We start from the raw sequence: 11,170 nt of genomic DNA, 5'->3' as shown, positions 1-11,170 counted from the left end.
GAAAGACGCGTGTCATACACCGAAAGAAATCATACCGACGGCTCAGAGCACGCCAGCCTCCATCTGGGGTCCTGTGATCAGCGAGAACAGGATGGCGAACTCGAAAGAATAAGCTTAATTCCGAGGGCGATTGATTCGACAAGGAATTGCTACTTTTTATTTTTTGGCTAGACAGGTGCATCGGTTTTGTTGGGTCGTTGGCTAATCTGTGCTCAAGCTATCTTGTCTCGCTCCGAGGTGAATCAACCTCTGCCTCTTCGCTCACATCTCTCACATTGATCTTCTCTTCTACATCCACCCTTCGACATCCCCTTCTATCACCTACCATCTAAACCTCACATTCTACTATCTCACTCTTGTCCACTCGTCCATCCTTTCGATTCTACAAATTGTCCTCTAAAGTGCGGAGACCTTTCGAGCCTACTGCCTCTCCACATACAAACTCACTCAAATCCTCGCAGACCTATCTCCAATGTCAACTTCACCAACCCCAGAGGCAATCACTCCACGCAAGCGGCGCTTGTCGTCTCAACCCTGGACCCATGAGGCACTGGCCGTGCTGTGGAGACTGCGAGCCCAAGTGCCCTGCCTGTCATGGAGGCAGATTCTCGAGGTATATTCTTGTGTCACAATCTCTATTCGCAGCTTGCCATGAAGAACCGCGTGTTACGTACTGTTGTTCTTGCTAACAGTAATCATAGAGATTCCATGCCGCAGGAGACTTTCCCGAGCGCACTATGGACTCGCTGCGAGGTCAATTGGCTGTAAGTCATGCGGCTCCTCCCTTTCAAGAATTCTGCTGACACGTTTTCTCCCCAGAGAATGAGAAATATGACACCTGAAGAGCGCGCTGCGATCCTGGGCGAAACACCGGGTCCTGCTAGCAGCACCACCTCGTCTTCTGGTAGTGAGGACTCAGAAGCCACGGAAGACGAGTACCCCGACGACCAGTTCGAGGTTATCAACGACCAAAACGACCTTATCGATTACAGCAGCGACATCGATGCGGGGGATATTGATGAGCGTGGGGTAGTTTTGCCTGTGAGTTCACACCCTCACCAGCCCGAGTTGTGGTATAATCACTGACAACGCAAAGCTGCAATGCTCGCCAATGTCCGGTCAAGGACTTCATTCCTTCTCTGGAAATCCACAGGTGATTCGCTCTTCTTCACCTGTCGCACCCAGTCCATCTGCTGGGCCCCCCACCAACGAGTGCCATGAATCGCTCGTTCCGCTCGCCGACGAGCCCTTGCCCTCTATGGAGAATCAAATCTCAAAGATTGCCCAGCAGCCTATCCAGGAAACCATACCAACAGAAACAGCATCACCTCAAAGGAAATCCAGCCCGATCGCTCAGACTCAAGAAGCCGGCACAGAATCACTGGAACCAACTCCTCGGAAACAAGCCGTAAAACACCGCATCCCCGACGAACGGGCGCAGGATTCGGCAAAACGCCGCAAGAGAACACCCTCGAAGCAGCCCCCTCACACACCACCCGCCACACCCGCAAATCCTGATTTCGCCCTGTCCCTCCCACCACAGGTTTCCACCGAAACTCCAACCCCAGACTCTGACGCTCAGAGGATCATACTCTCCTCACTCCAAGAATACATCCCGCCGCAGGCACAGAACCTCAACGAGCTGCAGTGCCTAATAGGCATATCGCACCTACTCGCGCGGCTCACACAAACCGTCGATGAGAAGGCGCAGTCACTACGCAACGGGGTGGGCAGCAACGACGATAAAGACGAAGATGTCTGCGTCTTGAGAGATGACATCAACGACTTGGAAACACAGCTGCGTGGTCTGACAGATCGCATAGACAAGGTGGAGTCAGATGCCGCGGCTCTAAAGAAGCGACTCGAGACATGGGAGGATCTCGCCCGGGGACGCCTTGAAGGATTAGAGGAGAGGATCCGAGACATGAAGAGCGAGAGAGATCTAGATAGAGCCAGGATAGAAGAGATCGCTGGGGATCTGGAAGTGGTGAACACGAAGACTCAAGAGTTTGAGGTGTTTATGAGGAGGTTCAATGTTGCTTTTGGATTGGGAGCGGGTGGACAGGGTGCGTCTGCTTGATTGCTTGTGTTGTTTTCCCCTCGGTGGGTATGCAACCATGCGCACGGGTTACGGAGTGTAATCTCTGGTTTCTATTTTATGGGGAGTTGGTTTGCATAGTAACAGTGATGGGTTACATCCTATACATTCATAGCAAGGCGCTCGTGAATTCTCTGCTCCATTCTTGACTTTATTTTCATCTTCCCGGATGGTCTGAGAACCGGACATAGAAAAACTCCGGCAATACTTAGTGAGACCGGGGCAGAGTAAACTGCATACTTTCCACTGTTTTCTTGTCCCAGCTCTATGCTTTCATGTATTGTTCCTCGGCCATAGCTTTAGCTAGGAAAAAAACAACCAGTTTAATTTTCGAACTCACTACGCAAAACATATTAGAGTTATGTCTCAATCAACAGTAGTCATCAAGTCACTCTCCCATTTCTCTATAACCTCTTCAGCTCTCACAATAAATTATGAGTTGAGGCTAGAGATGGCCCGGCTTCTAGCCAGTACCATTTACGACCGGTAGACGTGTCCTGGTCGTATAGTGTATCGCTGATGTTCAATCGATGAAACCCAGTATCATCTTCCTCCATACAAGCCTTCATAATGAAGCGCAAAGATGTTGACTCATGGCTCGGCCGGGATTTGAATCAAGCTTCAAGCCCTCCACGAAAGCAGCGACAGATGTCTTTCAGGTCAGCTTCTCGGAAACACAGGATTCAGGATTGCTCACTGATCTTACACATAGTACAAGCCTCGATGTTTCTGTCCATGTGGCAGACTTTTTTCGTGAGCTCCCGCTGTCGAGTCCCTCTATCCACCTCACTCGGCCGGAGCATACTAGACGATACCTACTTGCTCGGGGGATCTGGGGCGCCCTGTGTTTACGGTGTAAACGCACCCTATCAGAGCGACGTACACGATGATTGGCTACCGCACCAAGCCCTAGCCTAACTAGGATTAGTCTTTCTAAGCGCACGCACCTGCCGTAGTTAACCCTGCAGGCCTGCAAGGTAGATCATAGGAAAGTAATCCAGTCCTCTAGTTAGAGAAGCTGAAGTCTAAGTGATCCTAAGACTTTAAGGCTTCTTATTACTAGATTACTAACTTACTTATTAGTAAGCTTCCTTAAAGCTGCCCTCTACCTAGAACCTTCGCAAGTGAGCTCAGCGAGCTCAAAAAGAAACCTCGAATAGCCCATCAAGGAGGACTGAGTGGCCTATACCGCGTAGGTGTGTCTCGGTGCAAGGCTTGATAACATACAATAACAAGTGCTAACGGACAGCGATATTGTCTTCCTCGAGTATTATCCTAGTTACCAGTGCCCTTCTGCCGATGAGTTCGAACGTCCAGATACCCCTACGGCCTCGAAACCGACTCGGAAACATATACATCCCGCTCAGGGAGCGCAGATGGCTTGCGTGGGCTCTCCATTACCCACAGAGACTCCAACGTCCATAGAAAGGCTGGGACCAACGAACGCGTGCGACGGTCGCACAGAGCCCATCGTATCTAGGCCCCAACCGGACCAAAAAAACAGCTCTTGAATAATAGGCTAATCCAAAGTCTCTGTGAAGAGATTTCTGTGCGGGGTTCTCAACAATCCTTCGCGACGTCCAGCCCTTGGAGCCTGGTCCTTTTCATGGCAACCGCTATCCAGCCGAGACCTCCGAAGACAGCGTCTACAGGATAACAAGCTTACACTGGCCCAGGTTGGGTGCTTGGAAGCCTGTGCTGGTGAGTTCGACTCTCTCTCTGCTCTCTTTATCGCTCATTGAAATAAGAGGTTTGACCTCTGGTGTCATATTAGGCCTGAACTCTCCTTCCGCTTCGAAATCAACTACTGCCGGACCGAACGTCGCCCGTCTCCCATGTACCGATGATCAGAGCATAGCGGGAGTGCCACACTAGCGACGACTTTGAAGCTGCACCTGGACACAATGAGGGGGAATACAATGAGTAGTTGGAGAGCATGGAGTCAGTGCAGCTATACCAATTACTGTGCACGTGATTCTCGCAAACACGTTGACAGATTTGCTGGAGATCCTTCTATGTTGTCAAGCGTATGGGCGGCCCTCTGGATCCCCTCACAACATATACCAAAGGCTTGCATTATGGCAGGTGCAAGAAGAGAAAAGCCGCCAAGCCTGGCAGGAAATATTTCTTGACCCTGTCCATAAAGCAGTTAAGCGTTGATTCCTTACAGTGTTGGTTGCATGATCCATTATCTTACTGGTTATAGTCTCGCGCGCTCACCATCCGATAGCCGGCCAGGCAGCACGTTGCTCTTGTGGAACAAGTGAGGAAAACTAGTCAAGCTCCAATCGCCGATCAATCATTCTCTCTGTGAGAGGTTGTTCAACACGTTAGCCCAAACACGCCTTGTAGCTGAGGGTACATTCCTGCGAGATCTTCGGGCAAATAGTGAGCTGTCAACTTGCCTTTTCGCTCTTTGCTTGATAGCGCTGGCTGCCAACCCCGAGCTAATTGTTCGTCTAGTCGACACTCCGCCTGGGCTCTTCTTGCATGATATACTACTGAAATCCAGCGCACGGTTCCTGCGCCGCAGCGATCGCGAAATACAGATCTTCTTGCTGTTCAAGGACCAATGGACGAGGTTGAGCCTCAATGTTCAGCTTAGGGTTCAGTTAGACGACGAGGACCAAAGGAATCACCCAATCTTAGGTCTGTGTCAAGTCTCGGAGAGAGTATGCTATCTCCTCAACTCTCCTTTATATTCACTTAGTCTTATCGTAAATAGTACTGGGATGAGCTAGTAAAGGTACACAGTTGATATTCTGATTATAGAGAGGATACTATAGTTATAAAGATGGAATTCACTTATTATTGCTGTCTAAACTAGATACTTCATAGCTGAACAACCCTTTGATAGCTGATCCAGAAAAGTAGTATGTCGGAGGGTGGCCACCAGTCACGTGATAGCATTAGCGCCGAGTTGCCTAGTCAGCGTACGATCCGCAGAGATCTTAGGAATCAACCACTTGCTTGCTTCCATCATAGTATAACTCGATATTTTAGGAGAGTAAAGCAGAGCAGAAGGCAGGCGTAGCTTAGTCCCAGGACAATGCTTGGGTACAACAGACAAACAAAGGAGAAAGCAACAGTGAAGCCATCATTCAGTTCACCGACCTGCCTCTGGATGGCTGTAAGTTCCTCGCCCTGAGCAGTGTTTGCGTCTTTCCGGGCAACACTCTCTGCATTCAGTGAGTGTCTCAACTGTTCAATGGTGGACTGCTGCTCATCAAAATGGGTTTTGTATTCAGCCTTGGCGCGCTCTAATCATTCTAGCCGCGCAAGCCCGTCATCACTGTTCAATTCTTCCTCGCTGCCATCGCTGTCTCCATTGCTGTGGCCGCCGAGACTCCACGGCTTACTCGGATAGGGGGCGTCTTGCTGGGGCCGGGGACGTGTCGTTCGACGCTTGCTTGACGACCGAGAGGGCCCGGGTGCAATGCTGATTACTTCAGCTCTGGATCGACGATTCTCGGCCTCTTTATCGATCATGGCATGAGATTTTGTGTTCAAGCAGTTCCCATTTCGATCTTGAAAAGTTTCACTGTTGTCCTTCTGCAATATTCAGCTGTGTGAGACGAGGGCAAACAACCGTAAGATGTAGCACATGGAGGGCTGGCTTACAACGACTTTATCCCATTCTTTATTTACTGTCTGTCCCTCTGGTAGTCCCTCCTGGTATATCCTGTCTCCCTCCCTTCTTATGATGGCCTTTTCTTCTGGTGTGTAAGCTGGGGCCATGGTAATGGTCTGGGAGTAAATTTGGAGATCAATAGTAATAGTAACGCGGAAGGGTTTAAGTGTGGGAAATAGGAGGGTTGAGAATAAAAACAGGGGCAAGGGAAGAGCACTGCAAGAGGGTTCAAGTGAGGTCCGCACCAAACAGAGTGAAAGTAGAGCACCTGACTTAGTGTGACGCGTGGCTGCCCTTCATATATGAAAACAATGATTCAGAAAAGAATCAGTAGTGAGATCCAGCTGTGTTGCCTCTAAATTATTGGAGCTATCCAGTCCAAAGTTCTCTTCCAGTCACCTTTTCTCCTTTTAGATGCCTAGGCACCCCTCTTCTTCATCTGTCTTTGGACATTCCTTCGCATTACCTACCTACCTATCATCATCCAAACGTTACATCACACCATCTCACTCTTGTCTGCTCGACTTCTAGCTCTACAAAGCAGCCTACTGCCCACCGGTTCACCAAAGCCCCTCTCAGATCCACCCAATGTCAACTCCATCGAACCCCGAACCAGCCAATCCACGCAAATTAGATCAGGTTTCCCATAACATGACAAATGAAGAACTGGTCAATCTGTGGATACTGCGAAAGAACGGTCCCCTGCTTTCCTGGAACCAGATTGACAAGGTATATCCTGGCGTGGACTTCGCTATTCGCGATCTGCCACGAGTCCCCGCGCGTCCAGGATCCTGCTGATACGTTTGTTTCGCCAGGCTTCGAGAATAATACCACCTGAAAAGCGCGCCGCACTCCTGGGCGGAAAACCGAGCCCTGCTGGCAACATCACACCGTCCTTAGGAACCAAGCACTCAAAAGCGATCGGAGACGGGTTGGAGAACGACAGTAACAATCACCCAGATACCGGTAACACTGATGACGATAGCGACCCAGATGCCGGGGACATTGACATGTGTGGTGTATTTCTCCCTGTAAGTTCGAAACTTCATAAGGCCAATTTGTATTGTGATTGCTTACAATGTGAAGATGCAACACCCACGAAACCAGATCCAAGGCCTCAGTCCACGCCCTGTTACTCCGCAGGTGCTACTTTGTGCCACCTCATCGGTCGAAGCTCGCTCATCCCATAGATCCCCTACAGACCAGTGTGGTGAAGCTTCAGTCCCCCTCGCCGACAAGCCGCCCCAGTCGATTGATAGCAATGTTCCGGAGATCATACAGCAGCGCACTCAGCAGACTGTACCCATAACAGGTGTATCATACGGAAAACAACCTAGCCCTGTCCATCAGACTCGAGGGCACAGAGCAAAGGCCCCAAAAGTAACGCATCAAAAAGAGAATCCCAAACCCCGCATCCTGATCGACCTTACGCAGGATGACGAAAGTCATACACAACCCGCTATACCCACAGAGATAGACTCCACCCCTAATCTCCCAAACCAGGCCACATCTGCAGAGCCAAGCTCAGATCTTGACGCCCCGAGAAACAGCCTCCTCGGGCCAACCACACACTATGCTACAGGTACGAAACCCTAACAAATGGCATTGCCCAGTGGAAATACAAGAGTTAAATATAAGGCTCACACAGCTTACTGACAAACAGACCCAGACACTCTACAATACTATAGAAAATGGCGTCGGCAAGGGTGGAGAGGTCCCTACCTCGAACAAGGGAACATGTGATTTAGAAACAGCGCCCTGTACCCTGCAGGCCTGCATGGGTAACTGGGAGCCCGACAACGCGAAGGAGAAAAAGGGTGTCAAGACACGGGAAAAACTCGCCGGGGAACAGTTTAAGGTCTGTAAAACTACCAAAAACAGAAATCTAGATCTCGCAAGAGTAGCAGAGATTTTAGAGGGTGTAAAGACGAGATTCCAGAACTTTGAGGCGGTGATGGAGATAATCAGTGCTGCTTATGAATCGGTAGGAGGTGGACATGGTGGGACTCCTCGATAACTTATTTTGCCCTTTTTTTTTTCTGTCGTCTCTCCTGTGCTCATCAGCTTTCTACTCTATTCTTACTTTCAGTACTATTTATCTTCATGGTCTAAGTTGGAGACACAAGAGATTTGGACATCTTTATAAGACCTATAGGCGCTATTTTACAAATCTAATACGACTTCCTTGGTTCAATTGCATGGTTTTATATATTGCGTCTTGCCCATACTTTAGCTAGCGAAAGAAAGAAGCAGTATTTTACTTCAATGACATACATAAAGCATACTGAAGTTCCATTCCAATCAACATTCATAGTCAGGAAGTCATTGCCCAATTTTCATAAAATGCTTTCATTTCCGATAATCTGGAAGAGGTTGAGACTGGCATTTCTGCCATAGCTATTTCTACACGTACAAATGTGATACAATAACTGGTCTTTAAAGATTCGCAAGAATATCTGCCGGTGTGCCTTTCCTCCCCTGGTGATCGCTTTACAATTATCTTGGAACATGCCTGCTGCAGTCTATCAAGATCCCAAACTCAAATCTTGCAGCTTGGAAGATATAGATGGAGCGGACCGTTCATGGATGAATGAACCACCCTTACGCCACAAACAATAGGTACGCCACACAGCATACGCCACACCCCATGGGTCTGTTTTTCTGATCTCACACCCTCAACACAGAGTCCCGTTGAATCACCTTGTACCATTACAGCGAGCCTTTGATTATTCTGCCCGGCCACCACGGATGAATAGTACAGATATCAACGACTGCGACTGGCTGGGTGGGGTCTCGGAACTCGCCCCGCACCTCTACTAGCCACTGTCCACGGTGGCCTTTCGAAAAAACGACAAAAGATGTCATCCAGGTCGCCTAGCCTGCTCAGTGATGTGACTGATCGCACAAGGCTCGATTTCCCCCTTCTTGTGGCAGACTTACTCCGTGAGCTCCCTCTGTCGAGCCCTTCCCTTCACTTCGGTCGGCCCGAGGATGTACCACTTCCTGATTCCGCTCGCTCCCTTCGACAGAGCCTTAGCCTTGATTTCGGCCTTGGGGTGATTCCAGCTCTGTTCAAAGTAACTCGAACTACTCCTCTCAACTATAGCTCGCGCCTGTGCTAACCCTGTTGTGTTTAGGACAGAATCTTTTCCGAAGCCCCCCACGAAGCCATAGATATTCCAGCGTCCGCATTCTATGATCCCACAGATTTAACATCAGACGATATCTATGCCTTATGGAAGGACGTACAGGAGGTATACGACAACGCAGCCGAGGCTGAGCAATATGGACAGGACAAAAATGCTTGGTGCTCTGAAGTTGTCCACCTAATACTCCGGAGAAGTATTGAGCGCTGTACCAAGCTTCAGGTGAAAGACGTGTCAGTCCTGGATTTCTATTTGCCAGGGGCCATATTAACTCGAAAGCAGACACGCCCAGGACATTGATCCTGCTTTCCTCCCACGGCTACTGAGCACGGTCACAACCAGCAGGGTAGATTATACCTTTGCCTTTTCCAGACGAGACCCGCAAGTACATGAAGTATATCACAACTTCCGAAATACTTCTCCGGACGAAACAATCAGTCAAACCACAGACCCTTTTACCCAGCGTGTTGCGCTTTTCTCGGGATTCGCAGTGAAAGACTCGAACGGCGGTAACACGGAGGCATTAGTGCAGCTCGCCATATGGTTGAGTGCTGGGTTAGAGAAGTTATCAGAGTTGCAGGCTCTCTCGGCAAAACCAGACAACTCTGAGCTCCTCCCAGCCATTGGATGGACCGTTATAGGACACGACTGGAAGGGATATATTGTCTTTCGAGGTTGCCATGAGGGGAAAGATAGAATTGTGAGTAACTATCCTTGAAACAACTTTACAGTATGCTAATACCCGCTTGATAGTATGTGGACGGACCCATCGAAAGCCTTAGCGCTAGTACGCGCACATACTACGGGATTTTCAAGTTGATTAATCTCTTTCGCAAGCTGGCATTGTACGCTGAAGAGGTGTACTGGCCATGGATGAAAGCCGGCATACTATTACCCAGGAAGCTTCCAACGTCGACCAATCCATTGCCTGAGACGCATGATGGCGAGCGACCGAGTGAACAAGGGGAACCGGGTCCCACGAGCGATCCAAGTCCCGTCCCCGAGATGCCCTGCTCCGAAGCTATCATGCAAGATGTTGATATCGAGTCTCTCTGCTCGGATGCGACTACGGGCCTGGTCGAACAGCCACCCCTTGCGCTGGTTCTTTACGAGTACGAAGCGCACGGTGGGAGGTCTCTTCGCCCAATTCCGGTTGATGGTCAAAAGCCGTGGGAAGACCTAGTGCAAGTCGAAACCGCTTCCTTAGAGACTTGGTCAGTCCACCTGGGTGATTATGTGACGGTTATCGTGGATAAAGGGCGAAATGGGTATGCAAAGGTCTCTGATTTGAGACAGGTTGAAGATGGACGCTACATGGTAGTATACACATGGTTATACACCAGATTAGAAATCGAGGAGGAGCTCATGATTGGGAAAAGGCTGTCGACAGGCTCCAAAAAACATCTCGGGGCTATGTGGCCGATCAACGCACCTTACAAATACATGCTGAGTTCCAACCGCACAGTCACGCTCTGGGATACTGCACTCGAGGCTGCACCGGATGAAGTAGTCTCAACACTATGCTTCAGTCATTTATACATCACAACGGATGATGTACGAGAAATTCGCCTTGTTAACTCCCCAGATGACCATTGGCTGAAAGAAATTCTGGATCTTGCACCAGCTAAAGAAGGGTCAGAAGTCCCAGGTGAATTTCATCAAATTAGTAATAATGGATCTTAGTAAGTTCCCTGTGTACTGTATCCTCTTGGGTTTAATGCGCCGCTAACAGGATACAAAGAGGTTTTGAGTTTGGGGTATCTATTACCACCTCAGATCTTAGACAGGGGAGATGGGATTAAGGAATTTAAAAAAACAAGATTTAAAAACACTCTAGTTCTCAAAGCTAGCTGACACTGAATCTCTGCTCCCCGTTAGTGCCTCGCCGGGAAAGGGTTCTGCGAAGACTTCAACGAGGGCAAGATCTCTCTTCCCATGATCTACACACTATCCGCACTCGGTGAGAAAGACCCGGTTGTTAAGGGGATCCTGCAGCATAAAGCGCCGGGCGAGATGGCCATCGCGGTAAAAAGGTATGTTCTCGAGAAGATGGAGGAAACAGGGGCGTTAAAGCGAACAAAGGATTTGGCGATCGAGTTGCAGGACGCGTTAGTGGAGGAGGTCAAGAGACTAGAGGGGGTATTTGGGGCAGAAAATGAGATACTAGAGATGGTCTTGAAGAGGTTGTGCGTTGCGTAGGCTGCAGCAGGGTATTCTTACTAGGTACTCTTTGTCTACAGTACTTCTAAGGGTTAGCTGTTTAGGCTTGGCCTGCCTTTTGCTTTTCCAGAAACA

The 11,170-nt window shown here is 49.3% G+C and overlaps 4 protein-coding genes across 4 annotated transcripts; all 4 read left to right on the top strand.

The window, feature by feature from the left end:
* Nucleotides 1-472: 472 nt before the first annotated feature.
* BJY04DRAFT_214141 (uncharacterized protein) lies at nucleotides 473-2,080 on the top strand (the record flags this gene model as incomplete). The annotated part of the gene is made up of 4 exons (XM_073715131.1): nucleotides 473-613; nucleotides 702-764; nucleotides 820-1,041; nucleotides 1,097-2,080. The coding sequence occupies 4 exons, from the start codon at nucleotides 473-475 to the stop codon at nucleotides 2,078-2,080; spliced, it is 1,410 nt and encodes a 469-aa protein (XP_073575762.1).
* A 4,237-nt stretch (nucleotides 2,081-6,317) lies between these two features.
* On the top strand, nucleotides 6,318-7,746 carry BJY04DRAFT_214140 (uncharacterized protein; the record flags this gene model as incomplete). The annotated part of the gene is made up of 4 exons (XM_073715130.1): nucleotides 6,318-6,458; nucleotides 6,545-6,760; nucleotides 6,816-7,311; nucleotides 7,418-7,746. 4 exons carry the CDS (start codon nucleotides 6,318-6,320, stop codon nucleotides 7,744-7,746), a joined length of 1,182 nt encoding a protein of 393 aa, XP_073575761.1.
* Nucleotides 7,747-8,418: 672 nt separating this feature from the next.
* BJY04DRAFT_119748 (uncharacterized protein) lies at nucleotides 8,419-10,715 on the top strand. Its single transcript, XM_073708312.1, has 5 exons — nucleotides 8,419-8,806; nucleotides 8,867-9,108; nucleotides 9,158-9,575; nucleotides 9,629-10,557; nucleotides 10,619-10,715. Coding segments are annotated over exons 1-5 (1,809 nt in total). The 5' UTR covers nucleotides 8,419-8,587; the 3' UTR covers nucleotides 10,620-10,715.
* BJY04DRAFT_119746 (uncharacterized protein) lies at nucleotides 10,715-11,164 on the top strand. Its single transcript, XM_073708311.1, has one exon. It carries the CDS (start codon nucleotides 10,811-10,813, stop codon nucleotides 11,072-11,074), a length of 264 nt encoding a protein of 87 aa, XP_073575759.1. The 5' UTR covers nucleotides 10,715-10,810; the 3' UTR covers nucleotides 11,075-11,164.
* Nucleotides 11,165-11,170: the final 6 nt, after the last annotated feature.

The sequence above is a fragment of the Aspergillus karnatakaensis genome (assembly GCF_047715665.1).
Source record: "Aspergillus karnatakaensis strain CBS 102800 unplaced genomic scaffold BJY04scaffold_5, whole genome shotgun sequence".
NCBI classification, from domain to species: domain Eukaryota; kingdom Fungi; phylum Ascomycota; class Eurotiomycetes; order Eurotiales; family Aspergillaceae; genus Aspergillus; species Aspergillus karnatakaensis.
The sequence above is the reverse complement of the archived record's forward strand: the minus strand, read 5'-3'. Positions and strand labels throughout refer to the sequence as shown.